The sequence below is a fragment of the Equus caballus genome, chromosome 1 (genome assembly GCF_041296265.1).
Source record: "Equus caballus isolate H_3958 breed thoroughbred chromosome 1, TB-T2T, whole genome shotgun sequence".
Lineage (NCBI taxonomy): Eukaryota > Metazoa > Chordata > Mammalia > Perissodactyla > Equidae > Equus > Equus caballus.
Genome location: NC_091684.1, coordinates 6,844,080 through 6,871,789, shown reverse-complemented (window position 1 = coordinate 6,871,789; position 27,710 = coordinate 6,844,080). Strand labels below are relative to the sequence as shown.

General features: G+C 43.3%; 1 protein-coding gene across 2 annotated transcripts in view; it reads left to right on the top strand.

The window, feature by feature from the left end:
* The window catches only part of DOCK1 (dedicator of cytokinesis 1), a 503,869-nt gene that overhangs the window by 305,455 nt on the left and 170,704 nt on the right, over positions 1–27,710 (top strand). For both annotated transcript variants that reach the window (XM_023637097.2, XM_023637090.2), the window contains exons 28-29: positions 6,180–6,281; positions 13,402–13,496. In XM_023637097.2, coding sequence (XP_023492865.1) covers positions 6,180–6,281; positions 13,402–13,496 — 197 coding nt within the window. The remainder of the gene's footprint in view (positions 1–6,179; positions 6,282–13,401; positions 13,497–27,710) is intronic.

The following is a 27,710-nucleotide window of genomic DNA, read 5'->3' as shown; positions in this document are numbered from 1 at the left end:
AGTTAATAGCATTTTGAGATATTCCTTGTGTTAACTTTTTGGACTCCCTGTTTTTCTCTTTTAAATTTCCTTGGAGCGGATAGAACCTTTAAACATTTCCCATTGGCTTTCCCTCTTGAAGGCTGAAAGCCTTTGTGCTCCCTAGTGCTTCCACCTTATCTGTACCAACAACCTGCCCACACGTGGATTTATTTCAAGTCATACCTGCCTTTAAATGGAGGACTCGTCTCTCAGCTGCATTCGCTTTTCCTGCGTTTTAGTCCTTATAATTTTCCTTTACAGTGTGGATTCTTTGGCTGGAATGCTCCCTAAAACGAAAGTCTTTCAGAATTCACCAAGCCATACATCTTCCCACCTTTACTTACAGTTCTCGCTCAGCGTCATTTAGCAATATTTTGATCATGTCACTAGAAGATTACTTTTTCTTTAATTTTTAATGATAATTATGAGGTAGGTTTGTTTTCATCGATGTATTTGAAATTTAAACATACAAATGAGAGTTCCTCTTCAAAGTACTTGCCTTGGTGAAAACATGTTTAAAATTTTTAACAAGCCATCACTGGCAATCATGGAGTGTAATCCCAGATTTGATAAGTGGAATTTTCCTTTTTTTGTAAACCTGGTGCCTGCCCTCCAGACTCAGTGCTTCTGCGTCAGTGTTTGCAGCTTCTACTGTTTGGAGCCTCCCAAAGATCCTTTGGCATTGAGAACTCTTTGAAGAGAGTTAAAATTTCTGCCTGTGCCATGTGTCCCAGAGAGAGGCTATGTACCTCATGCAAAGTGTGAGCTCCAGGGTCATAGGAAATGTTCTTGTCTGGTTGACCAAATTACCAAGAGCAACTTCATACTTGACCTTCAAGTCACATGGCTAAGTCTGTATTACGTAAATGAGGCATGCCTTCACAACTCCTCAGGAATATGAATTAAAATCCTTGGGATTTTTTCTTCTAATTCATTCAGTCACTCAGATCTTAAACTAGGCAAAGTTGACAAAGATGCTGTTTAAAAGAATTCATCCCTGTGGCTGAGTGGTTGGATTCTTGCGCTCTGCTCGGTGGCCCATGGTTTCACGGGTTCAGATCCTGGGAGGGGACATGGCACCGCTCGTCAAGCCATGCTGAGGTGGCGTCCCACGTAGCAGAACCAGAAGGACCTACAACTAGAATATATGACTATGTTCTGGGGGGGCTTTGGGGAGGAGAAGAAGAAGAAAAGAAAAAGGAAAGAGGGTTGGCAAAAGATGTTAGCTCAGTTGTCAGTCTTAAAAAAAAAAGGTAAAAAGAAAAGAAACAACAACAAAAAGAATTCATCCTAAGTTCCCATTCTCCCATGTCTGTTCTTTTTTTAACTTTTTGTCTCCACATCCTGCAGTAACATCTTACGTTCATTTGCCTGCCACAAAATGTCTCCTGCTCCACCACGAGTGCTCCATTCAACCTGTCTTCCCTTCTATCTGTGCTCCATTCTACCTGTCCTCCATTCTACCTGTCCTTCATTCTACCTGTCCCCCATTCCACCTATCCTCGATTCTACCTGTCCTCCATTCTACCTGTCCTCTGTTCTACCTGTCCTCCATTCTGCCTGTCCACCATTCTACCTGTGCTCTGTTCTACCTGTCCACCATTCTACCTGTCCTTCGTTCTACCTGTCCCCTGTTCTACCTGTCCTCAATTCTACCTGTCCACCATTCCACCTGTCCTCCATTCTACCTGTCCTCAGTTCTCCCTTTCCTCAATTCTACCTGTCCACCATTCCACCTGTCCACCATTCCACCTGTCCTCCATTCTACCTGTCCTCAGTTCTACCTGTGCTCCATTCTACCTGTCTTCCATTCTACATGTCCTCTGTTCTACCTGTTCACCTGCCCAGTGCACTGGGGGCCCAAACAGATTTAAAACTGGGCATTGAGGGTAGTTCTAGGAGGGCTCAGAGGCGAGTTCAGTCCAGGGCTTGAGGAGCAGTGCAAAGCAGTAACCACATCCACACGGACAGGGGCGCCCTGTGAAAGAGATTGGTGAGGACACGGGAGGAGGGAGTGTGGGTCTCAGGGGCAGGGGGAGTTGGTCTCTGCTGCCAGATGGGCTCTTTTTCTCTCAGGACTAACTTTTAAAATATTAATATATTTTTTGTTTATAAAAGGAATCTGGGCTCATTCTCCCACCCCTGAAGACTATCTGGTGTCTTTTCTTCTAGTTGTTTCTTCTTTTTTCTTTTTCTATGCTATATTCTTTATATTGCTAAAATATGTTTATATAATTATGTACAGTTTTGTCCTTCAAGCTTTTATCATGTTATTAAAATATTTCATATTTGTATGGTTAATGTTTTAATGATTGCACATTTCATCAGAACATGATGGTATAGTTGCCTGATTTAGCAGATAAAAATACAGGATACCCAGTTCAATTTGAACTTCAGATAAACAACACATAAGTTTTTAGTATATGGATGTCTCATGCAATATTTCCAGTGGAATATTTGGGACGTACTTATTTTTCACTGCTTATCTGAGATTCAGATTGAACTGGGCGTCCTGTGTTTATCTTGCAATCCTACAAAATATCATACTACTTATACAGTTTCTTCCTATTGAATATGTAGATGTTTTCAGTGATGCAATGGACATCTTTGGGCGTAAAATTTCCTATTTTGAATTACTTCCTTAAGTGGATTGTTAGAAGTAGAATTACCAAGGAGATGAGTATTCTTTTTCCCAAGACTTTTCAAACCTATTGCCAAATCGTTTTTTAAAAAGGTTATAGCAATTTATGCTCCCACCAGCGGCGTGTAAGAGTCTCTTCTCCTGCGTCCTTGCTAACACTATCATCACTTAAATACTTCTTTGCTATTTTGGCAGGCAAATAATGATATATCATTTTCATCTTTGATTACTAATGAAGTTCACATGTTTTCTTTATTAAGCATTCTATGTCCTGATTTTTAAATTTCCTGCAACTGTATCCTGACTTCTTTTATCCCTATTTTGCATTGCTTTGAAGTCATAAAGAATATGTCTTATTTTTATTTATGTTTACTCATTTTTACTCAGCCAGTGGGGCTGAAATCCATCCCTCAGGACCAGGTTCCATACGAGTTCTGCACAATCACCACCAGCCTACCTGCCAACCTTCTTATTGTTGAAAATAAAAGCTTCAGGTGACTTCTAAATGAATTCCGAATAGATCAGTTAAAAAGCAGAGAATAATAATTTTCTTCTGAGCCTGCAGAATAAAAGTTTCGTTTTATGGTTTTCCCTCATTTCTGTTTCTAGTGTATGACTGGTTTCAAATATAGCTTCCATAAATACCTGCTTTATCCACCCTCGGAAGCCCCCCAATTTGCTCAGGCATCTGCTGGGATCCTGTGAGCAGTACAGCTTCATGGTATCCACAACACTAAAAATACTGCTACCCATGGGTGGGACTCCACTCCAAAGGCATGGGGGAGCATTTCTGTGAATTTTAGCAGGAATATCGTCCCTTTCATGGTAGGATCCAAAGCTTCAGCTTAGAAAAGATGAAATAGTGAGATTTGCTTCTTCTAAGAAAGGAAAGACTGACCAGTACCAATTCCTCCCGGACGGTTTTCTTAGTTTAAATAAAGAGCACACTGGCACTACCTGGCCTTTTGGCCTCTAACTCATGGTGATGGCCTGCCTCTGTCCTCATCCCTGGGGCCTACTCCACTTAGTCCCCATCGCTGTTAAGTAAGTGGCCATTTGGTTACCTTCACTGTGACGTTCTCATCTGGAGGGACGACTTCCTGACTGACCATTGCATATTCCCAGGACGTGCTTTCTGGGAACTGCTGCGTTCACTTCAGTTTTTCACGTTGGCATCATGTCAGTTCCTGCAGCCTTTGCCTTGCGTGAAGTGTTCAGCGTGATGTGGCAGTCTGTTCCTTGCATTGAGTATGTCCACATGTCACCTGTTTGGTGACCTGGCCGGACTCCTGGTGCCCTGGGTTTCCTCATTCTTGTTGCTCAGTGCTCAAGCCCTCGGCATTCTCGAGACCGCTCTGAGGTCTTGCTTTTCTTTGTACTTTCAACTTGATGTTTTAAGTTAAGCCATCAGTATGTCACTTCTGATTATGCACAGCTGGCTTTGTGATTTCAGCGATTCTAATGTGTAAGCCTCCATCGTTTAACTCCTTTGACCTGCAGAAAATCGATGTGAGCCCCTGCTAGGTGCACATTGGCCACTGCAGGCCTCTTCTTGTTCTGGAAAAGCTCCTCATCTAGCGAGGTGGAGTCTGGGTCGTGGACAGCTCCATCAGGGTGGAAGGTGGGCCATCATCTGTGGTTGCCTCTATCTTTTCCCATCCTCTTCCAGCTTCCCCTGGTGAAGGCAGGAAGGTGGGCAAGTGAATCTCTAGCTCATGTTGGCCATCAGTAGCAGCCTCAGATTTGTCAGAAAAAGAATTAAAATGATATATGGATAAGAAGGAAAGAAATTCGCTCAGCCACGAAGCACCGGCCTTGTAGCCGGCCGTGTTGGATTCACACCCAGTTTTGCCCTTTACTCAGAGGGGAACGTCTCTCAGCCTCAGCTTCACTGCCTGTAAAATGAGACAGGAAGAGAATCTGTGGTGTGATTGAATGAGGCTGTGGTTCTCACGGCTCCGGAACAGCCCTTGCCACATTATAATTGATCAACACGTAATATGAAGACCATTGTCCAAAAGATGGCATCTCATAGGGAGTAAAGAAAATACAAAGGCAGCTCCTCTGGAGCTCAACAGGATGCCAGGTATTTACATATTTTGGATGTTCATATGCATAAATAGACATTTTGCCATGTTATATCTCATCCCTCCCATGGCCAACAAGCATTATTTACTTCTTTCCCTGAACACCAACTTGAAATATAAATCTCAGCAATTATAATCATTCACAAATAATTTACATTTCTGGACAAATGGAAGATACCTTATTATCATTATTATATTTGCTCAATTTGTAATTTTGTAGCACATCCTTTGAGAACTCATTTGGAAGGATATATGTAGACTATACATATAAAATGAATTGGAAAAAATATTGGACTTTAACATTTGACTGTAGAGCATGTCTTCCAAATTAATACAAAAGCCACTTAGGCGTTCAAATATATTACTTGTAAAAGTAGAGCTACTAAAAAAATGCAGTTTGGGAACTCATTTAAAAGGGCAAAATTAGGGACATGTCTGAAATTATGTCTCATCCTATAATTTTTCCAGACTTGTACTGGTTTAATGGGAGAAAATACACATCCTATGTTTCTTAAAATGTCATTAATTTAGGGGAAAATATTCAAAAGTAAGGAAGCCCTTTAAGATTTTGTTAGCCATGAACCCCGGAAGTGATACATTGCGGTTAATGGTGGCAGAACTGCTTGGCCTTCCGCCCACTCACCAAACCAAATCCCCTCGGTGCGCACACACAAACACGCGCGTGCACAGAGCTGCACACACAAGCGGGTGCACACCCACAGCCGCACGCAGACTGACTACTTCCATGTGCTAGTTGCTTTGGCCCTTGTCTTTCTCCTTGTCTTGATTTTGTTTGTTGGTTTCTTTTTTCTCCTTCTTTTCCTTTCCTCCTAGCTCTGTCTGGTGTGAGAGATTCCCCTCTCTCCCACTTTACATTCTGATGAGCCTGCGTTCCTCCACACATTCTTCTCCTGCAGGAGAATTGGACCATAACTCATTGTGGAGTCGCTGGTGATTGCCTCCACATTGGCTAAAGGGAATACAGGCAGATTTTGAGAAATAAAAGGCCTCTGTTTGCCATGGCCCAAGAGGAGGGGCTGCACACACATTTCGCTTGGTAATAAGGGCGGGAACTTTCCAGAGAGCACAGAACATAAGTGGCAGTGATTTCAGTCCTGTCTTTCAGTTTTGTGTATTTAATGCAAAAATATTTAAAGCTTATTTTTCCAGCCTGGACAGCCATGTGTCAGGAAGCATTTAGGGCAGTTAGAGAGAAGGAAACAGGGGGGAAAAAAAAAGATGGTGAGGTTGGAAGTGGCTGGTCACCTTCGATGTCGGCCAGCGAGGGGGTGGCAGAACTCTGGGCTTGTCACTCGTGCCTGGCTGCTTCTCTCTGACGGGTTTCGATTCCGGACTCTTTAGTTGATACCAACTTTTGCCCTGAGTGTTGTTCATTCCCCATCTAATTGTATCCTTTGATTCATTTACAGGGAAACTTTGTGGCTTGTATGACCGCTATTTTACGGCAAATGGAAGATTACCATTATGCCCATTTGATCAAGACTTTCGGGAAAATGAGGACTGATGTGGTGGTGAGTGTAACTGACCATTTTCACACAACTGTGTTTTGGGGCCAGCATTTTAGGCAAAACTCTGCTGTAAATATTTCCATTTTAAGGATGAGTTTTGCATGAGGACTTGCCTCCGCTTGATTTCAGAAGCCCCTGGAAAGGTCTAACTGAATCTGTGGGTCCTGACACGTAGACTTGCTTCTCATGCTGGGCTGGGGAGGGACTCAGATGTAAGGCCAGGGAAATCTCTTTTCTTCTTAGGTCAAAATTTCCTTTCTTGTGCCTTGGGATCATTGAAAATTTGGAGGTGTTACCCATGGAGAGTCTACCATTAACTTCGTTTATTGATTGACTTCCTAATAGCAGAAGCCAGAGAGCCTTTTCAGCCTTAAATTATACTCTGTTATTAATTAACTCTAATCATGGAAACTCATCAGCATTTCTCCAAATAATTCTCTAGTCATCCTCCGTAAAACTATGATACAACTTAATTAGGAGAGGTATAATAGAGGGAAATTTATTGCTTAGGAGCTCCCTCCCTAGCGACCTGAAGTCACATGGCCATATGGCAGATGTCCTCTGCAAAGCTGCAACCAAACTTGTTGGCAGAGTTCCCGATTAGACACTGACCTCAACTCTGGTGTCTGGTAGCACAGATTCCATTTCTGAGGCCCCTAGATTCCTACAGAGTACAGCAAATGCTACAAATGATTCCAGAGCAAGGTGTTGCACTTTACATCTGTCTTATTAAGGGATGGGAAGAAGAGAATGCATTTAATGATTTTTTGCAAAGGTTTATTTCTAATAAGAAATTTCCTAATTGTTTCCACTATATATGTGTGTGTGTGTCTATATATGCATATATATTTAAATTTCCAAGAAGACAAAAGTGGATCTATACCTTAAAATCATAGCAGTTTCCCTCAAATAAAAGTCAAGGAACAAGAATGTGTATATGTTTGTGTGTCTCTATGTTTATTTTTTTATTTTTTGGTGAAGAAGATTGGCTGAATTAACACCTGTTGCCAATCTTCCTCTTTTTGCTTGAGGAAGACTGTTGCTGAGTTAACATCTGTGCCAATCTTCCTCCATTTCATATGTGGGATGCTGCCACAGTGTGGCTGGATGAGCAGTGTGTAGGTCCATCCAGGGTCTGAACCTGCGAACCCTGGGCCTCCAAAGTGAAGCATGCGAACTTAACCACAACACCCCAGGGCTGGCCTCTAATTTTTATTTGTTTAGTATTAATGAGCAATTTGAAGTAGGGGTATACTGGTATATGTAATATATATCACATTGCTATCCTGTGGTTCTTGAGCAATTATGGCGCAGTGAAATCCAATTTGGTATGTGTAACATTTCATGCCTCGTGCATCCCTCAGCCCTGTCTTGGTCAGTGGAAGGATAGTTTAGCTGCACCTATATGTAAACAATTTCCTAAATAACATTCCTGGCTGAATAACAAAGTTTTCAGAATGAGAAGTATTACCCATCCTGAAAACTGAGGACTCCAAGTAATAATTTGCCCTTTATGAGAACAGTCATATGATCAAAATCCACATATGCAAACTGTTAAAAATATTTAATGTGAGCTGTGGAGTGGCGCTGTTGATTGGGGAGCTTCAGTGTATTGTGAAAAGTGATTATACAAAATGGTGTTTAAAAATGACTGTAATTTGCTGAATTCCAAGTGTGTGCACAGAGCAGATGATCGGATACTTACTACATGTTGTGGTCCTGATTTCCCAAGGGATTTTTTTCCTTAGACACGGCAGTTCAGAAAATCGATTATTTGCAGACGATTTGATATCTGTTATAAAACGGCATTTGTGGTTTGGATGTCCCGAATCTGTACTGCAAGGACTGTCAACCTCTTTTATTGTTGTTGAGCTGTTAGAACCTTTGTGTAATGTGCTCTTATCCATTAACTACACATGGAGAGCATTTGACTATTTTTCTGCTCTGACAACCTATCACAAAAATAAAAGATCACTTTGTGTTAACTAATTGGGAGTTAATTAGTATTCCAATATGAAAATAGACTAGACCATTTTCTCAAGACTACTTCTTTATAACAAGTGCTACTTCAAATTTTCAAATTTAGCCCTTTTTTGGTTGAGTGAGTTATTCCCGTACAAAATTGCAGTTATTATCAACACCAAAGTCACATGCCACAGAGCTGTGACTTTTACAGTCTCTCAAATGGCCCCTTGGGTCCCAGGATGGAGCACAGCATGAGACAGAAAATGAAAAGAATGGGCACATCACCTCAAAACTCTCTCACAACGGAGGCAGCCCCTTTAGGATGGTGAGCCACACAGGATCTGTAAATCCTTGTTCTGCAGTGGGGTTGTTGATCTGCAGAATGGGCCACTAGCTGTCATGTGTCCGAGTCTCAGAATCAGGAACAGAAGTAGAGAACTTGCTCAGAGTCTCCAGAGTAAGATCGAAGGTGATGAGGAGTGCTCTGGACCTTCCAGGGGAGATGCTGTCTTGCCGCTCATCCCAAATTCCCACTAAGAGGCCCTTGAGAAATGTCTGTTGAGTGACTGAGTGAACAATGACTTATTCAAGGACAGTGCCGGTAGAAGTAATGCTTGTTGGGTGAAGGTTGAGTGAATGCAGGATAAAGGACAGCGATGCTTGACAGAACCGGGGTGCTGCCGTCCCTCTCAACTCCAGCGAGGACTCATGGCCAGCCACAGGTTACTGTGCGGCCCCACTGCTTCCAGTGGCCTCCCCGTCTTCGGTCCACTTGTCAGTCACCTAGGGAAGCCGAGTCAGGCAGGCCTCTGAGCTCTCAGGGCCCTCCTCCTGGGATGTCCTCCCGCCTTTATTCAGCTTCAGTCCCACCCTTCTGAGAACCCCTACCTGACACCTGCCCTGGACTCACCAGGCAGACACTTGCCCTTTGCCCCTTCCTTCTTAACCTTGTCCATGCCAATCGACCAGCAGCCTGTACTGTGGTGGTGCAGGGTGACATCTCACACCTGGGAAGTAGTGAGTGAGGAGGCTCATGGGGATTATGAAAGCAAGAATGTTAACCAAGTACCTGCCCTTCCTAGGAAACATTCTGCTATTGGGCATGCCTAGTCTTAAAGAGCCTTGAGTTCCATGTGAAACAGCCACCGAAGGGTAGTTTGCAAGCCTGTGTAGGGCATGTCACAAGTGGGAGGAGAAGTCTCGTGCTGAACATCTGATTCTTTATTCCTGTGACCATTTCGTAAATGAAGCCTTAATCAAGGCACTCTACACTGGACAATGAGTCTGGGGGGTGCAGAATCCCCAGTGAATTTACTCAATAGCTGTTTATTGAGCGATGACTTTGTGTTAGCAGAGTGGATGAAACAGTGGGCAGAGTGGATAGGTCCCGCCTTCATGGCCCTATGGGCTAGAGGAGAATGTCACAGTCAGGGAGTCCTTCCAACCAACGCAAATTATCCATGCTTCAAAGGAATGGTCCTTGTAAAGTAGCCAGCCTGGACTGGGTCAGGGGGTCAGGAAGGCTTCTTTACAAGGGAGAGGGTTGTGGGATATTGAGCAACAGGAGGAAGAGCAATGCAGGTAGGGGGAGCAGCCTGTGCAGGAAGGAGCCTGTGCTGGGGGCAGTGAGAGGACAGGGGCTGAGGTGTGCCCGGAGAGGGGCTAGGGTGTCAAATCACACAGGACCCCATAAGCCATGCTCAGAAGCTTTATATTCTTTGCTTGTGTGTTTTCAACTTTCTGTGTCATCCATTTCCCTTTTTCCCCTAATTGTTTTAAATTTTTTTTAAAGCATTGATTTTTTGAGTAAACTTTCTATTTTGAGATAATTGTAGAGTCACATGCAGCTGTGAAAAATAATACAAAGAGGTCTGTGTATGCTGTACCCAGTTTTTCCCAATAGTACTGTCTTGCAAACTGGAGTACAATATGAAAACTAGACTGTTGGCGTTGGTGCAGTCTACTGATCTCTTGCTGATTCCCCCAGTCTCCCATGTGTTGTTCCCTCTAACTATTTATCATGAAAAATTTCAGACATACAGAAAAGCTGAAAGAATTGTACAATGAAAACTATTATTCTTATCACCTGAATTCAACAGTTGCGGGCGCTTGGCCATATTTGCCTCCTTCGTGTATCTCCAGGTACCTCTATTTAGCGAAATCCTGGAAGGATGTGAGAAACGTGCTCCTCCCCTAAGTGTTCAGCAAACATTCTCAAGAATGAAGACAGTCTCCAATGGCCCTGTTGCCCTTCCAGAACACGGCAACCATCCCCTCATACCATCTATATTTGGACTTCTTCAATTCTTCCCAGTCTTTCTTTCTTAGGAGCTTCCTCAAATCAGAATCCAGTCCAGATTCACCCATTGCATTTGGTTGTGTCTCTTTAATCCCTTTTGTTCTAGAACAGGTCTATCACCTTGTTTTTCTTCTTTTCATGGCATTGCTTTTTTAGTTTTTTGAAGGGACCAAGCCAATAGCTTTGCAGATATCCCTCATTCGGGAATTTTTGAGTTCTGCTTGGTAATGCCTCTCAGATGTTTCTCCATCCCTCTGAATGTCCTGCAAACTGGAAGCTTGGTCTAAAATTCAAGTTCATCCTTTTGGCAGGAGTGCTTCAGAGATGGTGTATGTACTCCCTGTTGTGTCCATTGGGAGCTGGGAATGCCAGGCTGACCACTACTGATGATGTTAAGTTCCATTGCTTGCTTAAAAGGGAGTAACTGCCAGATCTCTCTATTGTGAAGATACACACCCCTTTGCAATAGTCATGTAATCTTTGCGTAATACTTTGGCATCCACAGAAAGTTGGCAAGTATCCTATTTTCTGACAGTCTTTTCATCTGGTGAGTTTGGCATCCGTTGATGGTCCTTGTCTGAAACATTTATTTCTCTGGCATAGCATAATGGTGATTTCCTACTTCTGAGAGTCCAGATGCTTTGGCTTTAATCTAAGAACACTGGGAAGCCACTGGGGCTGTGGTTTAAGTGGAGACTGGGGAAGCATTGGTGCCTTGACCAGATTTGCGATTTGAAAAGGTCACTCTGGATGAAGTGTGGGGACCGAGAGTGGACATAGGTAGATGAGTTAGGATTCCCCACTGGCAGTCCAAGTGAGAAAGGATGACTGTCTGTTCAAGTGGGTGGGGATAGGGATGGACAGAAGCAGATTGGTTTACGACAAGAAGGTTTTGCGTATAGAATACGCTGATTGCTATTGTTAGAGGTGCCCCCTACTATATGGTGCATCCTCTGAACAATGAAATTAAAAAATGCGGCAGGAATGGATTGGTGTAGAATGATGAAATTTGCACAAAATATCCCATATTAATCCTGTACTAGTCTGTTAAGCCTCATCAGCCATTCTAGGCAAATGCAGTGATGGGGACCACCGCCATGGCTAGTAAATTATGCAGACCAACAAGGAAGCCTTGCAAAACCTCATCTCCCACAATATGCAGCATTTTGTTTGATCAGCAAAGTACTAAAATTTAACAGCTGAGCCATACTAATGAAGTATGGGACTGTGTTCCCTAGAAAAGAAAAAAACAAGGAGTTGGAAAAATAGGCTTCTCTTCCAGAATAATAAAATCCAGACCCTGTATCTCAATTATTAGGCTTTGAGGAGTGATCAGCAAGAAAGCCAGCAATTTCATGCAAATGGAGATGTGAGTAAATTATGGCACTCAGCTGGCAAAATATGCAACCTGGTCATTAAAATGTGAAACTCTTGACAAAGTGGGGAAACTTAGGTCGTGAAATCTGAATTTCAATAATTAAACTGGAGAGAGAAGCCATTCATTGTGCAGGGGGACACCTGGAACACTCCTGCTCACAAGGCCTGGTGTCAAGGCGCGTGTGAGCGGAGTTTGGAGGACATTGTGCTGACTTTTTCCTCTTGACTTTGCCCAGGTCCCTAACCGCTCCTGAACTGGAGGCCTCTGTTCAAGGGTGATCACGGTTGCTTCCTGAGTTTTCATCATGGTGGAGGCACGCCCAACCCCTCATACAGCAGACATACTTGCCGCAACCAGGCATTGCTATTAAGGCTGCAGAGAGAGTATCTTAACTTTGAACATCAGTTTATCGTCGCTATCAAATTTAACTTGTGGCTCTTTGCAAGAAGTACTTGTTTAGGACTTTGTGCTGGGAATTGCTTTCTTGGCTGCTTAAATTCTGTTCACCACTTTGGTCTTCACAGCCATTGCACCTAATTATGATTCAGTAGATTAAATAAATGAGAAATATCCACTCATTTGGCAATCTCTGACCATGGCCTCATTTTTCCAAGTGAATTCTCAGTTGCCTTTTTCCTTCCCACCCCAGATCTTGGGAAAGCATGTGGACTACTGGGGGGGGGGGGGTGTGGTTTTCAGGATAACCACCTGTTTTGTTCAGGTTAGCTCAGAAAAAGTGCCAACCTGTCAGGTTCAACAAATTCTCCTAATTCCAACAGGCACAGGGTGGACCTCTCAGAAATGGGTACCTCTTCCCCAGGCAGGGGCGGTCTTGTGCGTGTGGAAGCTGGGTGGGGCAGCAGGACACAACCCGTAAAGCTCAGAGGGTCATCTGTGAGACAGCAGAGGCATAATGAGTAGTTTATGGGGCTGTAGCTGCTATATACAAGAGTCTGGCAAAGTGACCACATGCTCAAATGGTTTACAGCAAGCTGAACATGTGCCGATGGCAGGAGTTCCTGTTTGAGCCTTTTGTTTGTTAAATTACATAAGAAAAAGGAATGGATAATTATGTGGCATATTCAACCTGATAGGCTCTGTTCACAATGAAAAATGGATGTAGAGTGAATATAAGAAATGGCTGGAACCTGCATGTTATGTTTGTAAGAGATATGTTTTCCTATAAGCAGAAAGAATAAGAATGCATGTTTGGGGATTGACTCTTTATAACTATTAGAGAGACATACCCAGGGTCTATTTCCAAATGTATCCTTGAGAAAGTTCTCCCGGGCAGGAAGTGCTCAGGCAAACAGAAAGATAAAAGTAACACACGCTCCTGTGAAATACATCTTCATTACTTTCTAGAATGTTTTCATTCAGCTAACAAAAATGAGGTCATTTATAATGCAGCTATTGAAGGAGGGCGTTGGCTTTCCCCTCTTTCTTGGTGGGCTGTCTCAATGTTTTGGTTTTTGTTTCAGGATTTCCTGATGGAAACATTCATCATGTTTAAGAACCTCATTGGGAAGAACGTCTACCCTTTCGACTGGGTGATAATGAACATGATGCAGAATAAGTAAGTACAGGGAGGAACGCTCTCGTCTTTTATGAGGCACCTAATTCATGTCTGGGGGGTGCTGGTGGTGTTGCCTGGATACCATGGGGGCTCCCCCTTCTGGGATGCAAATAGCTATTTGAAGAACGGGACCTGGAGATTGGGTGATTTCCTTATGCCAACAGGAGGTGCTGGCACAAAGACCTTGAGCTCTGCCCCTTGGAGGAAAACCAAGCTGAACGTGAGCCACCCTTGGTCTTTGTCAAGGGCAGGGAGGCACTGTTTGCCATCAGTTTGCCATCTCATTTTAACCACATGTGTTTATTAGCCAAAGGGATTCTCAGCACTGTGCTGGGTTTTGAAAGTGTTTGTTTGCATTTCACATATTTCAGCTTTAAAAGAAATCACAAGCGTTTTTTCATACTTATGAAATATTAAACTTATGCCTTGCTTCTCATCTCCCTGTGAGGGCTGTTGGTTCATTTTCCAGCACTTGGGTTTTATAATTTCTCTTAGCACCAACAGAGCTCATCGTGTTCTCAGTCACATGCGATTTCTAGGAGAAATTTATGTTGACCTCTTCTTTTTTTCCCTTCTTTCTTATTGCAGTTTTTCTGGAGATAATTGTAGATTTAGACGGAGTGCAGTTGTAAGAAGTAATACACAGACATCTTCTGTGCACTTTACCCAGGTTCCCCTAGTGAGAACGTTTTGCAAAAGTATAGCACCAACCACAACCCTGGCATTGACATTGCTTCAGTTCACGATCTTGCTCAGATTTTCCCAGTTTTACTTGTCCTTTCTGTCACCACAAGTGTCCCCCTTGTTACCCATTTCTGAGCCACCCTCCTCTCCCCGCAGCTCCACCTTCTCTAATCCTAGGCAACCACAAATTTCTTCTTTATTCCTAAAATTTTGTCATTTCAAAATTGTATAAATGGAATCTTACAGTATGTAGCCTTTGGGGATTGGCTCTTCTCATTCTTCTTAATTCCCTGGACATTCATTCAGGTTGTGTATTAGGTTTGTTCCTTTTCATGGCTGAGTAGTGTTTCACAGTAGGGATGTACCAGTTTGTTGTTTATCCATTTTCCTGTTGAACGTCATCTGGGCCATTTCCAGCTTGGAGCTGTTATGAATAAAACTGTTATGAACATTCACATACAGGTTCTGTGTGAACATAATCTTCCTTCCTCGGGCACAAATGCCCCAGGGTGCAAATGCTGGGTAAATGGCAGTTACACGTTTAGCTTTATAAGAAAATGCCAGACTATAGCTGTGCCCCTGTCCATTCCACTAGGTATGGAAGAGGGATCCAGTTTCTCTGCGCCTGCACCAGCATTTGCTGTCGTCACTATTTTTCTTTTTAGCCGTTGTGGTGGGTATGGAGTGTGTCTCATTGTGGCTTTAATTTGTGTTTTCCCTGATGGCTTTGCCCTTCATTTGATGCTTTTTCTCCACCTTGTGGAAAATCCTCAGCAGCAAGAGCCTTTCCTGTGGTTGCTGCTTTCTGGGACCGCACAGACAAAACTAGTCTTGGGCACCACTGCTGCAGGATTCTGAGCGTGCTTCCGTTAGGATTAAGCCCGAGTGAGTGTCGTCCGTCTTAAGTCATACGTTGCTGTGACTGAAACCTCTTTCCACACATCAGGCAACATTTGAGCGCTCACAGTGGAGAGGACCAGGGGAGGCAGCTGAGAGCTGGGATGCAGCCATGGCCTGGGCATCAGGGTGGAGTCCTGGCCTCGGCTTCTCGCGTTTCCACCTGCTGTATGACTTTAGATTATTCACGTGGCTCTCTTGGCATCTGAATCATCTAGAAAACGAGAGACTTAAAGTAAAGCACTAGTATTCTCTTCTTTTTCTCTGTCAAGATTAACTTTTGTGAGTGACAATTTAGAATTACACTGAAGGGCTGCAGTGTTTGTGTTTCGAATGGCCTGTTTTTCACATAACAAACAAACAAATCAACAGCAAACAAAACCAACTGTCCTGGATCAGCGTGTGGACCCATATCCTCCTTGCTCTGCTGTGGGCTACAGCCAAAAATGACAGACCAGTCGTTGCTGTCTAGCAATAAAGTCACTCGTGGCTTCTGCATTTTAACTAGACTGGGCAGATTAATTTGCCACATCAGTAAAGAAACCACAGACCCCGTTACATTGTTGACCAGAACGGGAGGGCACTGCTGCATCAGGCCAGCAGGGCAGGCCCCTGGGGCAGAGTGGGGGAACCCGTGAGTGTGGACTCCTTTCTCTGCCTCCTGACCCTACACGTGGACTTGACCTGCTCTGCATCTCCCCTGCAGGGTGGCCATGTCCTGGCACCCGTGCTGTGCCTTCCATACCCCTGGGGGATACAGTTCCTGCAAAGGTCAGATGTGATGAGTTCCCTGAAGCTGTATGTCTTGGTGCCCTTACTCCCAGGGGACTCACCAAGATAAATTCACTCATCTAGGAGGGTACAGCCATACTCTATTTACTTAGTTTTATGCTATTTTTATGATGATTGAGAATCTGTTTTCAGTTTTAGCATTATTGGTGCATCATTCTCTCTTTCTGCTACTCTATCAACTGCCTCCTACCGCCAACCCAGAAGTATCTGAGCGTCGCCCCAGAACTGCATGTGGGTGAAAGCCACGTGTCTGTGGTTTAAACTGTGGAGCACTGCGGCCAGCACTTTCTTCTCCAGAGACCCTGTCCAGCTTCTCCCAGGATGTTTTATTGTTTCTGGGGTGAGGAACTGGCTTGACCTGTGCTCACTGGAATTGTTCATCCCCCGCATACCAGAGCCAGCTTGTCCCTGTGTCCCTACTCACCAGTGTACCTCTGCAGGGCCAGTTGCATGACAGAGATGCAGGTGTGCAGTGGCATCTTGGACTCAAGCCTTTGCACCTCAGCCGTAGGAGGAGAGTTTTTGTTTTCTCGGAAAGGACACTACGAGGGAGAAGCTCCAGTTTAGTGTATCTTCTTAGTGAAGGATATGATGGAGGCTTCTGAGGATAAAGGCTTGTGTAGGTGATAATGGAATTGAAGCCTGGAGCCGGAAGTCCATCCTGTTCTCTCATTCAGTGTGCATACAGGCTACAGCCTTAAAAGACATCTTGATAAGGGAAACACTCTGAATGTGAAATCCCTGTGGTTTATTTTACATTGTGCACAAAATGTCATGTGGAACTGTCTAATCTAGCGTTCTAGTACTCTGAGGCCAAGTCTCCAGCTGACAGTGTTTCCTCCATCGGAGCTTCCTAAGGGTGAGCAGTGTGTGTGCATGTGTATGATGTTTGTGTACATGCACCTGTGTATGTGGATACCGTGTGTGTGCGTGCACATGCGTATGCGTGTTTGTGCATGCATGTGGTTTATGTGTGTGGTGTATGTGTGCATGCAGTTGTCTGTATGTGTCTGTGTACATGTATGTGTGGGTTTGTTGGTGTCAGGTAAAGACACTTTTATTATTGGAGATTCTGACTCTGAGAAGCTCAAACAAATTGGCATTCCCGTCACAGTTGACACTGTCCACAAGAACAATTCCCAAGCCAACATGAATAGCAGAAGAGCGTGCCACCAAAGAGGCATGTTAGACTCTGATCGAAGTTTGGGCTGTGATGATTGTAATCTTTACGCCTGCATCCCACTACCCCCAAATGCTGCTCCTCTGTTCAATAAACAATAGTGGTTTTTAGAAGCTGAATCAGTTGGATGTTTGGAGAGGGTATTGCCTTCATGCAGCCAACTAGGTAAAACTTAAAGCTATCTCAAGACATGTGGTTTGATGACCCTTCAGTTTTCTTTACCATCTTTGCTTGAATGCCAGTTTCAGAATAAAGAGTTTATTTCATTTGTTATTTAATGCACTCATTCTTTGTGATCTGTTACGTGTTCACGTCCTAGGGCTAAGGATGACCCAACATTTGGCGTGCTTTCCATGTGCGAGGCACGGCAGTGGGGATATTGCGTGTAATCGTGTCCTTAACACCCTCAGCAACATTCTGAGACAGCTGTTGTTTCTATGCCCACTTTACAGATGGGGGAATTGAGGCATAAAGGTTTGGTAACTTTCCAAAAGCCACATAGCTGGGAAGTGGTAGGGCCAGTATTTAAATGTAGGCTGTCCACGCCCGTGTCCACACCCTGCCGCCTTGCATAGTCCTCCTATTTCCCAGAGAATGTTTTGTTTTGTTTTTAATCCTAACAACTAATCCTAGTCCTCTTTTTAATCCTAACAGCTTTTCCACAAAACTTACTACTTACCTGAGTGAATTTTAAGCCCAGAGGTCAAGATGTTCCTACATACTGTTTTGGTACCATTAGAAGTCTGTGCTATTAAAAGAGGGTCCTGTTCCTTACCGAGCTTTATGGAGTCCTGCTGTGAAGTTCTAAAAGAACAAGGTCTCACTAATATTATAATCAAATGATTCCTATAGAAATTACATAGATGCCATAGAACATTGTGTCTATGTCATTATCTGATTGTCTTTTTCTTGTTTTTTGCCTATAACTTAATAGCTTCATGTCTTACATGTTGCCAGCCTTCCCTGCTCCTCCTCCTCCTGGCATGCATCAGAGACTTCCTTGCCTCCATAGGATAAGTAGTGATTCCCAGAAGCTTCTGGAGTCTGTATTTAAGTTTTAATGGCACAGCTGGACATGCAGTTTGACCACCCACAGCTTAGAAATGGACAAAATCAGCCTCTGTGGTCTCTTAAATATTTGTGTGCTTGTTCAGCTTTGTCCCTGCAGATGTACTGTTCCTTCAATTCATGGGGCTTGTAAAATGTAATTAAAGATAGCGCCTGTTAGTTTTGGTGCAACAACTTGTAAATCAGGAATCCAAGTTATAGGATATAATGAATACCCCAAAGGACACCAGTCATTTGGTTGCTGTGTTCAAGATAGTAACTGATTGGCAGTGGCCTGACATTCTAGCTCTGCTCTAGGATATGATAGTGCCAGACAGCAGGATGACATTTAAGATAAGCACACTTCAGACACAGGAGAAGTGTGTTTGTGTGTTAGCCTCCAGAAGCGCTTTCTCATCTTCCCAGTGGGAAGCAAATGCTAAGTCTCCATTTAAGATCTCAGGTTGTATTGGAAGCACAGGCCGTCACTGTTAGCATTTAAGTGCTGGCATCCATCAGTGAACTCATTATCTAAATTTTTCAGATTTACGCTTTGCAGTGAGCGTAGCATAGTCTAATGTTGAAGAGATATGTGTGGCTATCATATAGTTCTCTCTAGTTGTTGACTTGTTTGAGTTTCTTTGTCTTTCTTCTAGTCTTAGGGCTTGAATTCATCCCGGTAGGGTGTTTGTACACTAATAATCCCCGACTAGAATTTTAAGGCATAGAAGTGACCTGGTAGGAAATGAGTCTTTTGGTTTGACTGAATTTCTTTTTCAGCTTGAAGAAAGCATTTGTTATTAACTGCTTTAATTTCGCTTGAGAAAGGCATTTCTACAGTGTGCAGTGGGTGAAAAAGGGGGCAGGACTGAGTATAATTTTCAGACTTTTAGACGGAGCTCTCTTGTTCGTATTGACTGCATCACTTGCAACAAAACCTTTGCTACATTTGTCAACTAGTCAGACTCGCGACAGAATTTTTAAAAATTCAACTACCCTGATTCAAATTCTCATGAGGCCTTGCTGCTTGTGTCCTTCTCCCTCAGGGTGAGAAATAAATGAAACCAATGTTTTTTACTTCCTTTGAGCTATCAGAGTTTGCAACTGTGACTGTCAACCATTCTCATGTGTCCCTCTTTATTACCACAGATTTTGTGTCTCATACTTCCCACTTTCTTTCAGGTTAAGCTGAGGCTTAAAGGAGATTATGTTTATAAGTTGTAGTTTATATTCTACACACTTTCATACAGGACTTGGTATGCTTTACAAAGAATGATTCATAGACCATGAATATAAAATAGAACATGTAAAACCATAGAGAAAATTTGAAGCTTTCTAGAAGCCAAAAGACGTGAAGCTGCCTGGAAGTCAAGGCCAAAGGGAAAATATAATGGATCACAAAATTCTCACTGGATGATAAAGAAGATCCTTGCAGTTTGTCAAGGGAGACGGACAATTTATGATGTAGATCCTTATATATGACACATTGAGCAAGAGAATATCATAGTTAAAGAATCAGTTGAGAACTCACAATTCTGCCCACCGAAAATGGAAGAGATTATTATTTCAATTTTGAAATGCTTAAGATGTTACCAGTCAGCATGTTGGCCATAACCGAGGTTGGCCATAACTGATAATTGGACCTGTCCGAAAGACTAGTTTATTGAATATAATGGATTTTGCTGACATGCCCAATTTAGTCTTGTCTAGATATTGACCATTTAAACATTGGAGACCACCAGTCAAAAACTGTTGTCTGGTTTATTTTATCTAGAATCAAGTTAATCTTAGGTTTGTTCCTTTGTCCTTTCAAACTCTGAAATTGCATTCCAACTCGGAATTTGTGAGATCCTGTTGCTATTTATTTCCTGTGTCTAAGTGTCACTCATGTTTTTGGTCATGGCCACGTGGAGACTGTCCCAGAGCAGTCCAAGATGATATTTGCACCATCTGCGTAGTTCATCACCTTTTGACGGCAGCGTTGGCTCCTTTCTGTGTTGCCCCTTCTATTTCTCCTCTCACCTGTGATTCAGGCGTCTTTTGACCAGGAAGCATTTTCCTCAATCCATTAATGTAGTGTATTACATTTCCACCAACCTAATGTACATAATAGACATTTATAATCATTTATAATCATGTGTGGCTCCTTTCATAAGGTAAATTTTCCATACATATTTTTGTGACCCAGCAGTTCTCTCCTTTTAAATATAATACATTTCCCACTCCTGCATAGTATTCGTCAGATGTATCAGAGTCCAGGATGGAAAGCTCAATGATGTTTCGGCCAAAATTAATTTGGCATGTAGTCAGGACAGGAAAGAGCCTTAAGCCTTTGAAAGGGATTCCCCCTTTGAGAAGCCAGGTTTCTTAGGGATAAATCATGGTAATGCTCAGAAAGCAATTTTGCAGGGTAGGCTATTTGCAGGTACAGTGCCATTTGGTGTCACTGCTGTGGAAGAATTTTAGTCCTTGCCAGCGCTATGCCTTAGGTCTGTGGATCGGAGAAAATGTACCATTTGCTTTAGGATGGGAGAGAGAGAGGTGGAGGTCCCCACTTGCTGGGGTCTGCCTCAAGGACCTTGGCCCCAGCCCCAGCCTGAAGATGGTAGAGTTGGGGAGGACTGTGTGTTTTCCTTCCTGTTCTGTCTGCCTCCCAGGAAACACTTCTCCCGAGAAAGGGCGTGCAGCTGAAATCTTTGTGCAAGTTGAAAGCACAGATATAAAGCATTTCGGGCTCAAGAGACTCCTGGATTATTTCTTCTCAGCATCTTTTTTCCTTCCTTTGAAGCCTTGGGTTTTAGTCAATGTTGTTACTTTTAATTTAATTTATTTTTTAAATTTACTGGTTTCCTGTTGAGGTTTTGCATACCTAATAGCTTGAAGATTTTAAGCACACCTAAGAATAATTCTTTCCTTTGAAACACTATACAGAAGCTATTGACATAAACACTGTCACAACACAACTAGCTAAGGACCAAAAGGAAAAAAAATAAATATTGTTTTTCAGTGAAGAAATAGGAATTCAAAGTCAGTATAATGGAAACATTCTGGAATGAAAATTTCCCTAGAGCTCAGCATGCCTGCCTTTTCCCCAGCTCATACACTTAATAATAATGCTATTTGAACCTTCGTCCTTTCCAAGGAAATTGGTCTTGCCTCAGATATTTTTTAGCTCAGACACCAGTTTGTGGGCACTGAGGCACAGGCCTGCCTCCTTGGTTGGGGCTGACCTGGGCTGCACCAGAGCACGTTTCTGGCTAGTCTCCCAGAGAAACACGTGAGACATTCCTCTGGGGCTGAGTTGTCCATCTTGAAGCACTGGTCTTCAAGACTGACATTGACTTGGATCTAGTAATGATGCTCTGGATCCCATGGCAGGAAAAGGACCCCATGTGCACCGTGCTTTGCTACCAGTTGGAGTTCTGTTTATCCTTTATGGTGTTTTCATAAATTATTTTAATATTTTCCTTGTAGTTATTCTATGGCATGCTTGCTTTTGCTCCTGTCTTAATAATTAAGCTTGGCTTAAAATTAAAGCACATAATTCCAGATTTTACCTGGTTGTTTATAACCAATTTGTTGCACATAGCATAGATATTTTATACAGATGGGTTTTATTCAAATTGCCTCTTTATTTAATTCAGAGATGAAAAATCAAACTACTCTCAAAGGAATGGCAGTGATGGAGAGCTCTTAGCCAGGGCTCTTATTTAAGGAGGCTGGCTTTGGAGGAAAGTTTTGAAAGGGCAAAGCCTGTTTAAGAATTCTCAAAGACGGCGCCAACTTTCCTGTGAGCTCCTGGCTGGTGTTGACGATGCCGTCCTGCTGGCACTTAATCCTGGAGGACGTACTCCACTTCACAGGGAACGAAGCCAAGTGCCTTCTCTGTGTGATGCATGAAACTTCTCTTAATGCAAAACAAAACGGAGGCAATACATTTTATTAATTAAGGTCGTTCTCCAGATCCTTCCATCCTACATTTTTACCTGCAATGCTCCTGGGACTTAGAAGAAAGCCTATGCAGTATAAGACGCTCTGATGTTAGGCTTTTAATTTAATCGAGAATGGGAGGAGGAGGAGGAAGCCAATGTTTATTGAATGCGTGCTGCTTTGCCAGAATTGTCTGAGATATCTTTTCAGTGGTTCTCAGCCAGGGAGGATTTTGCCCCCTATAGGACGTTTGGCAATGTCCAGACACATTTTTGTTGTCAACTGGTGGAATGAGCGCTGCTGGCATCTAGTGGGTAGAATCCAGGGATGCTGCTAAACATCCTTCCATGTTCAGGACTGCCCCTTACTCCAAAGAATCATTTGATCAAGATGTCAATAATATCCCCATTTTGTGGATGCAAAAACTGAGTCTCAGTGATGTTAAATACTTAATAGAAATACTTGCGATTCATTTCAATGACCCTCTTTATTTCCCATTTCTCAGCCACCCTTCCATGTCACGTGACCCAGCAAAGCCAGCACTCCTTAGAATAAATAATAGCAGCAGTCCCCTGAAGATGCCAGAGCAGAGCTTTCATGTGTTAGGGGGGTACCTGAAAACTGGAGGCAGTTGCCCCCAAGACTCCTTGCCAAGTGCTCCAGCTTTAAAGCAGATCCCTATTGGCGTGGCTCAGCTTCACTTGGCAATGGGAACAAGGTGGGCATTGGGCTCACAGGGATGTGAATGTATATCCCAGGCACCCTGCCGGTGCCTGGCATATAGGACATGTGTGGAAAACATTAGCAAGTGTCTCTTCTGGAGAAGTTCATTGTTTTTGTTTGTTTGTTTTAAAGATTCCACATATGAGTGAGATCATACTGTATTTGTCTTTCTCTGTCTGGCTTATTTCACTTAGCAGAATGCCCTCAAGGTCCATCTATGTTGTCACAAATGGCAGGATTTCCTTCTTTTTGGGAGCTGAATAATATTTCATTATATATATCACATCTCCTTTATCTGTTCATCCTTCGATGGACACTTGGGTTGTTCCCATGTCTTGTCTCTTGTGAATAATGTTGTAGAGAACATGAGAGGGCAGATATCTTTCTAAGATAGTGTTTTTCTTCCCTTTGATTCATACCCAGAAGTGGGATTGCTGGATCATATGATGGTTCTATCTTTAATTTTTTGAGGAACCTCCATACTGTTTTCCATAATGGCTGTACCAATTTATACTCCCACCAACAGTGCATCAAGGCTCTCTTTTGATAATAACCATCCGAACAGATGTGAGCTAGTATCTCATTGTGTGGGTTTCCCTTATGATTAGTGATATTCAACACCTTTTCATGTACTTGTTGGCCATTTATGTGTCTTCTTTGGAAAAGTGTCTATTCAGTTCCTCTGCCCATTTTTTAATTGGATTGCTTGCGTCCTTCAATTGAGTTGTGTATATCTGGGACATTAACACCTTATCTTTGGATATTACCCCCTTATCCCATTTTTCTTCTGTGCTTGAACCCTCTTTCAGGTATGTGTGTAACAGACAGCTTTTCCTACTCAGGAACTCTTCTGGCTTTGTTGGTTGACATTAAAATTTTTTATTCAAAAAATTTCTTGAAAAAATTTGTCTTTTGAAGACTTTTGCAGAAAGAAACTGAGTGGACTTCCTGCTGGTGAATCGATCATCACCAGCGTGGTGACTGTCCAGATGGCGGAGCTTTACCTTGTTTCTGTGTGGAAGCTCCATGAAATGCAGTGTTTGAAATGAAATCATCTTGAAGACTGAATGTGGAATTACACCATTATTTATGAAATTCCTGCTATTTTCTAGACACAAAATCAGAAATAAAATGGAATAATATTTTGTCTCCATTTTCAGGAAAGCCTTACAGTGGAATACTTAAATTTTTAAAAGTTCACATATGTAATACATTTTCAGATCTATAAAAAATGATAATATTTAATATAATTTCTCCATAGAATTCAAGTATGTGGGGCCAGCCTCATGGCTGAGTGGTTAAAGTTCTGCACACTCTGCTTCAGCGGCCCAGGTTTGCAGGTTTGGATCCTGGGTACAGACCTAATCCACTCGTCGGCCATGCTGTGGAGGCATTGCACATACAAAAAATAGAGGAAGTGTGGCACAGGTGTTAGCTCAGGGCTAACATTCCCCGAGCAAAAAAAAAGCGGGGGATGGGAGGATTGGCAGTACATGTTAGCTCAGGGTGAATCTTCCTTATCAAAAAAAAAAAGAAGAAGAAATGAAGTGTTAATAGGATTGTTGCATCTTCTATGTATTTCTACTCATATAAGACACTTTTCTAGGTGACTTACTATGTTTTCGTGCAATTCAGTACATTTGTATGTAGATCTTGGATGCTCCGTGGGAGAAATCACTCCTCATCATCTTGGTGGCCCCTCAGTGCCCAGTGGCCCTGCTGGCATGGAGCAGGTTCTCAACAAACAGTGGTTGACTGACTGAAAGAGGAGTATCGGTGGGAAATGTTCTTTACTGCAGAGTCAACTCATAAAATACATGACATACTTTTGTAGCAGGTGTTTTCCAGGAATAAAATGCAGTTACCCTTTTTATATTTGGATACATAAAGAAATAATTCTAGATGTAGATAGACATTGAACAAATAACACCTCTTATTATCTCAAAGATCTATTAGCTAGTGGATTTCTTTAATGGAAAGTTGTTCTAAATTTACTACAAAATGTACGCGGGAGCTCCCGGTTTATACCTACGAGCCTGCATGCTAACTGCGGGGCTGTAAGCTGCAGGAGGCTGCTGTCTGCTGGAGCTTGCTGTTTTGTGGTTAACCTTTGCAATAAGACTTCTGAGGAGGGTTTTTACTTAATACGGTACCTGTCAAATTCCCAGAGCTGCAAGTAAATTGAGGTTACAAATTATATTGTAAAGTGAAATATTTTGTGTTATTCTACAGTTTTGTTGATAGAAGAAGTAAACGAACTCTGACAGCTTGGTCTTTTCAGTTCAGTGGATTCTAATGGTTCAAAACAAAAACTCCGCTCCAAAAGGCTCTCCCCACTTTGCTGTATCAGAGACACTACAAGCCGTTCTCCATGCTTGGGGTCCAGTGTCCATCGACTCCGTGTCATGGATACACAGGATCTTAGGAAGGGATGGATAGCGCTAAATGTTAATATTTGTGAATATAAATATTAATCCTCCCCAGAAGGGGAAGGAGCTCTTAGCTGTTCGACCTTATGGGTAGCTTTTTATCACTTGCCACTTTTCTCAGCATGCCATCTATTTTTCATAGCAGATAAGATCTTTTTCCCACTTTGTCTGATTTGTTGCTGTTGAATCCCTATCATGGGGCTGCCTGGGATGCAGAGGCGGGAGGGGAGGTTAGAGGAGTCCCCACTCTCTCTCCTCTTCTGTGATTATACTGCCTTGTCTCCTGATTCATTGTGTTTAGGGGGAAACCCTGAGTGGGGTTTTCTGCAAGAGCTAGAAAATCCTAAATTATCAGATTGAATCCCTCAGCTGTGATGCAGTGGGATGGAATGGATGTGTTGAAAACGTGGGTGAGTGTGTTGTAGGGCTGGGCTCTCTGGATGGAGGCTAAGCGATAAATACCTCCCAATCTGGATTTGCATCTGGGAGCTTTCTACACCTCCGTCCTGCACACCTTTGTCGTGGCTGCGTTGGGCTCGGTGGCAATGGAGGCATTGACAGGTGGCACCTCCATCCCTTTCCTTGGAAGCCCCCCAGTCCTTGCCCTGCGGGAGCTGGCCTCCTCGCTGCACTCTCCAACATCCCTGGGATTAAGGGGTCAGGAATCTGATTTGATTCTTCAGACTGAATGTTATTGCTCGACTAAAGTAAGTGGCCGTCTCATTCCCATCTGAGGCTGCAGCGCATTGCGTGGAAGGTGTTTCTAATTAGCTATTAACCCGCTGATGATTTGGAAGTGGAATATAAGAAGCAAGGTGAATGTTGGCTAGATTTCTTTATTTTTGATATTAAACCTATGAATTAGGCTTGATTTAGAGAGAATGGAGTGCTCCTCCTTGACGAGATACGCTGCGAGGTGAACGTGGTTTGCATGTCATTTACGGGGCCGGCATTTCTGAGCAGCATTTGTCAAGTAGTTAGGTGCTCTCTCATGGACCTTAAGCTCCCTGATATCCAGTGCATTTTGAAGTGAGTTACCATTATGGAGGAAAACGGCAGAGAAGGGAAATATCCAGCTGATCATTGATAATCTGCCTATAAAATGCATTTGGGGTGATTTTTCAGTTTAAAGAAACTGTATATACAACGTGACACTTGAAGGTAAACATGTAGTGAGATGGGGATTGTTGAGGGGAGAAGGAGTTGGAGGGGATCCTATGGGACTCTGGCTTAAGGCAGGCACGTGGGGAAGCACCCCAGTTTGCTCCCAACCGTCTCTAAGCCCAGACTATTGAGGGATGCTGTGAGTTCATCACTCTTGGGGTCTAATCAGAAAGGAAACTACTTCTTTCTCCAGGGGAGGCCTGCTTTTCCCTGACACCAGTTTCTAAGGAAGTTTCTCCTTGCTGTCCTTGGAGGGGAGGTAGGGCTTGATTTTGTTTTGTTTTACATCATAGAACATGTCCTCAGTGTCAGATTTGGAGAAGTCGCACAGGCCTTCTTTGTGTGTTACTCATGGTGGTCATCTGGGTCAAAGTCAGAAGGTGAAAGTAAATGCTGACTCAGGGCTAGTATCTCCAAGGTCGCTGAGGTTGTGTCAGGTCAGGCACTCACTTTGTAGAGGGAGAAGCACGCCTTCCTTGGAGTTAGACGGATCGTGGTTCAACACACCCCTGAGTCGGGTGGCCTAGGAAAGTAGTTTGACTTCTCTGGGCCACTTGTGGATTACAAACAGTCTGGAAAGACTCATGATGGTGTATGCCTAGTGCCTCGCAAAGAGTAACACTCCACAAAGGCTGGTGGGAGAGTCCTCCCCATCCTCACAATTATTGTTACTGGATGATTATTATTGGATTAGTGGGAGGCAGGGGTCAAGCTTTCGGAGGCCGGAGAGCAGGGCAGCTCTGGTGGCTTCTTCATTGTCAAGTGTTTCTCTTCATTGTCAGGTAAGCTGGCCTTGCAGGAGGGGCAGCATGCCGAGCTATCTGCATCAAGCTGTCTGCAGTGCTAGTGATCTGGATTAGTGGATGGAGATAAATCCATGGTGTGGACTGCAGGTGGCAAAGTTTTGTGATTCAGTGTGTTCTTGCCCTGAGAGAGCCCTGCTCAACCCTGCTTGGGGGGGCTGGAATGACTTTGTATTTTAAGTGCTGTGCATGTCCAGTTCCATTGACCTGAGAGGGTGTCAGCCTTGGCTTTGGCCCTGACTCTGGTTCTTGTGGTGAGCAGGATGAGGACTGGGTCCGGCCGTGGCTGTGTGGTTCTCTTTGAGGTTCCAGGAGGCCTTTATCTGCATCCCTTGCGGCATGTTTCCCCTTGTGGTCTTCTCTGGGGTGAATGAAGCTCACGGCCTCTGACTGCCCTATGCTCTTTTTGTCTGGCAGTGTTGGTGGCCTTGAGCCTGAGTTCTCTGTCACCCCAGGCAACAACGCTTGTTCCGAGGAAGCCAGACACATGCCAACTGGGGACCCCAGAGGAGAGTTTGCTCTGTGCCATGGGCCATGGAGCTGTCACTGGGCAGCACCCTTTGCC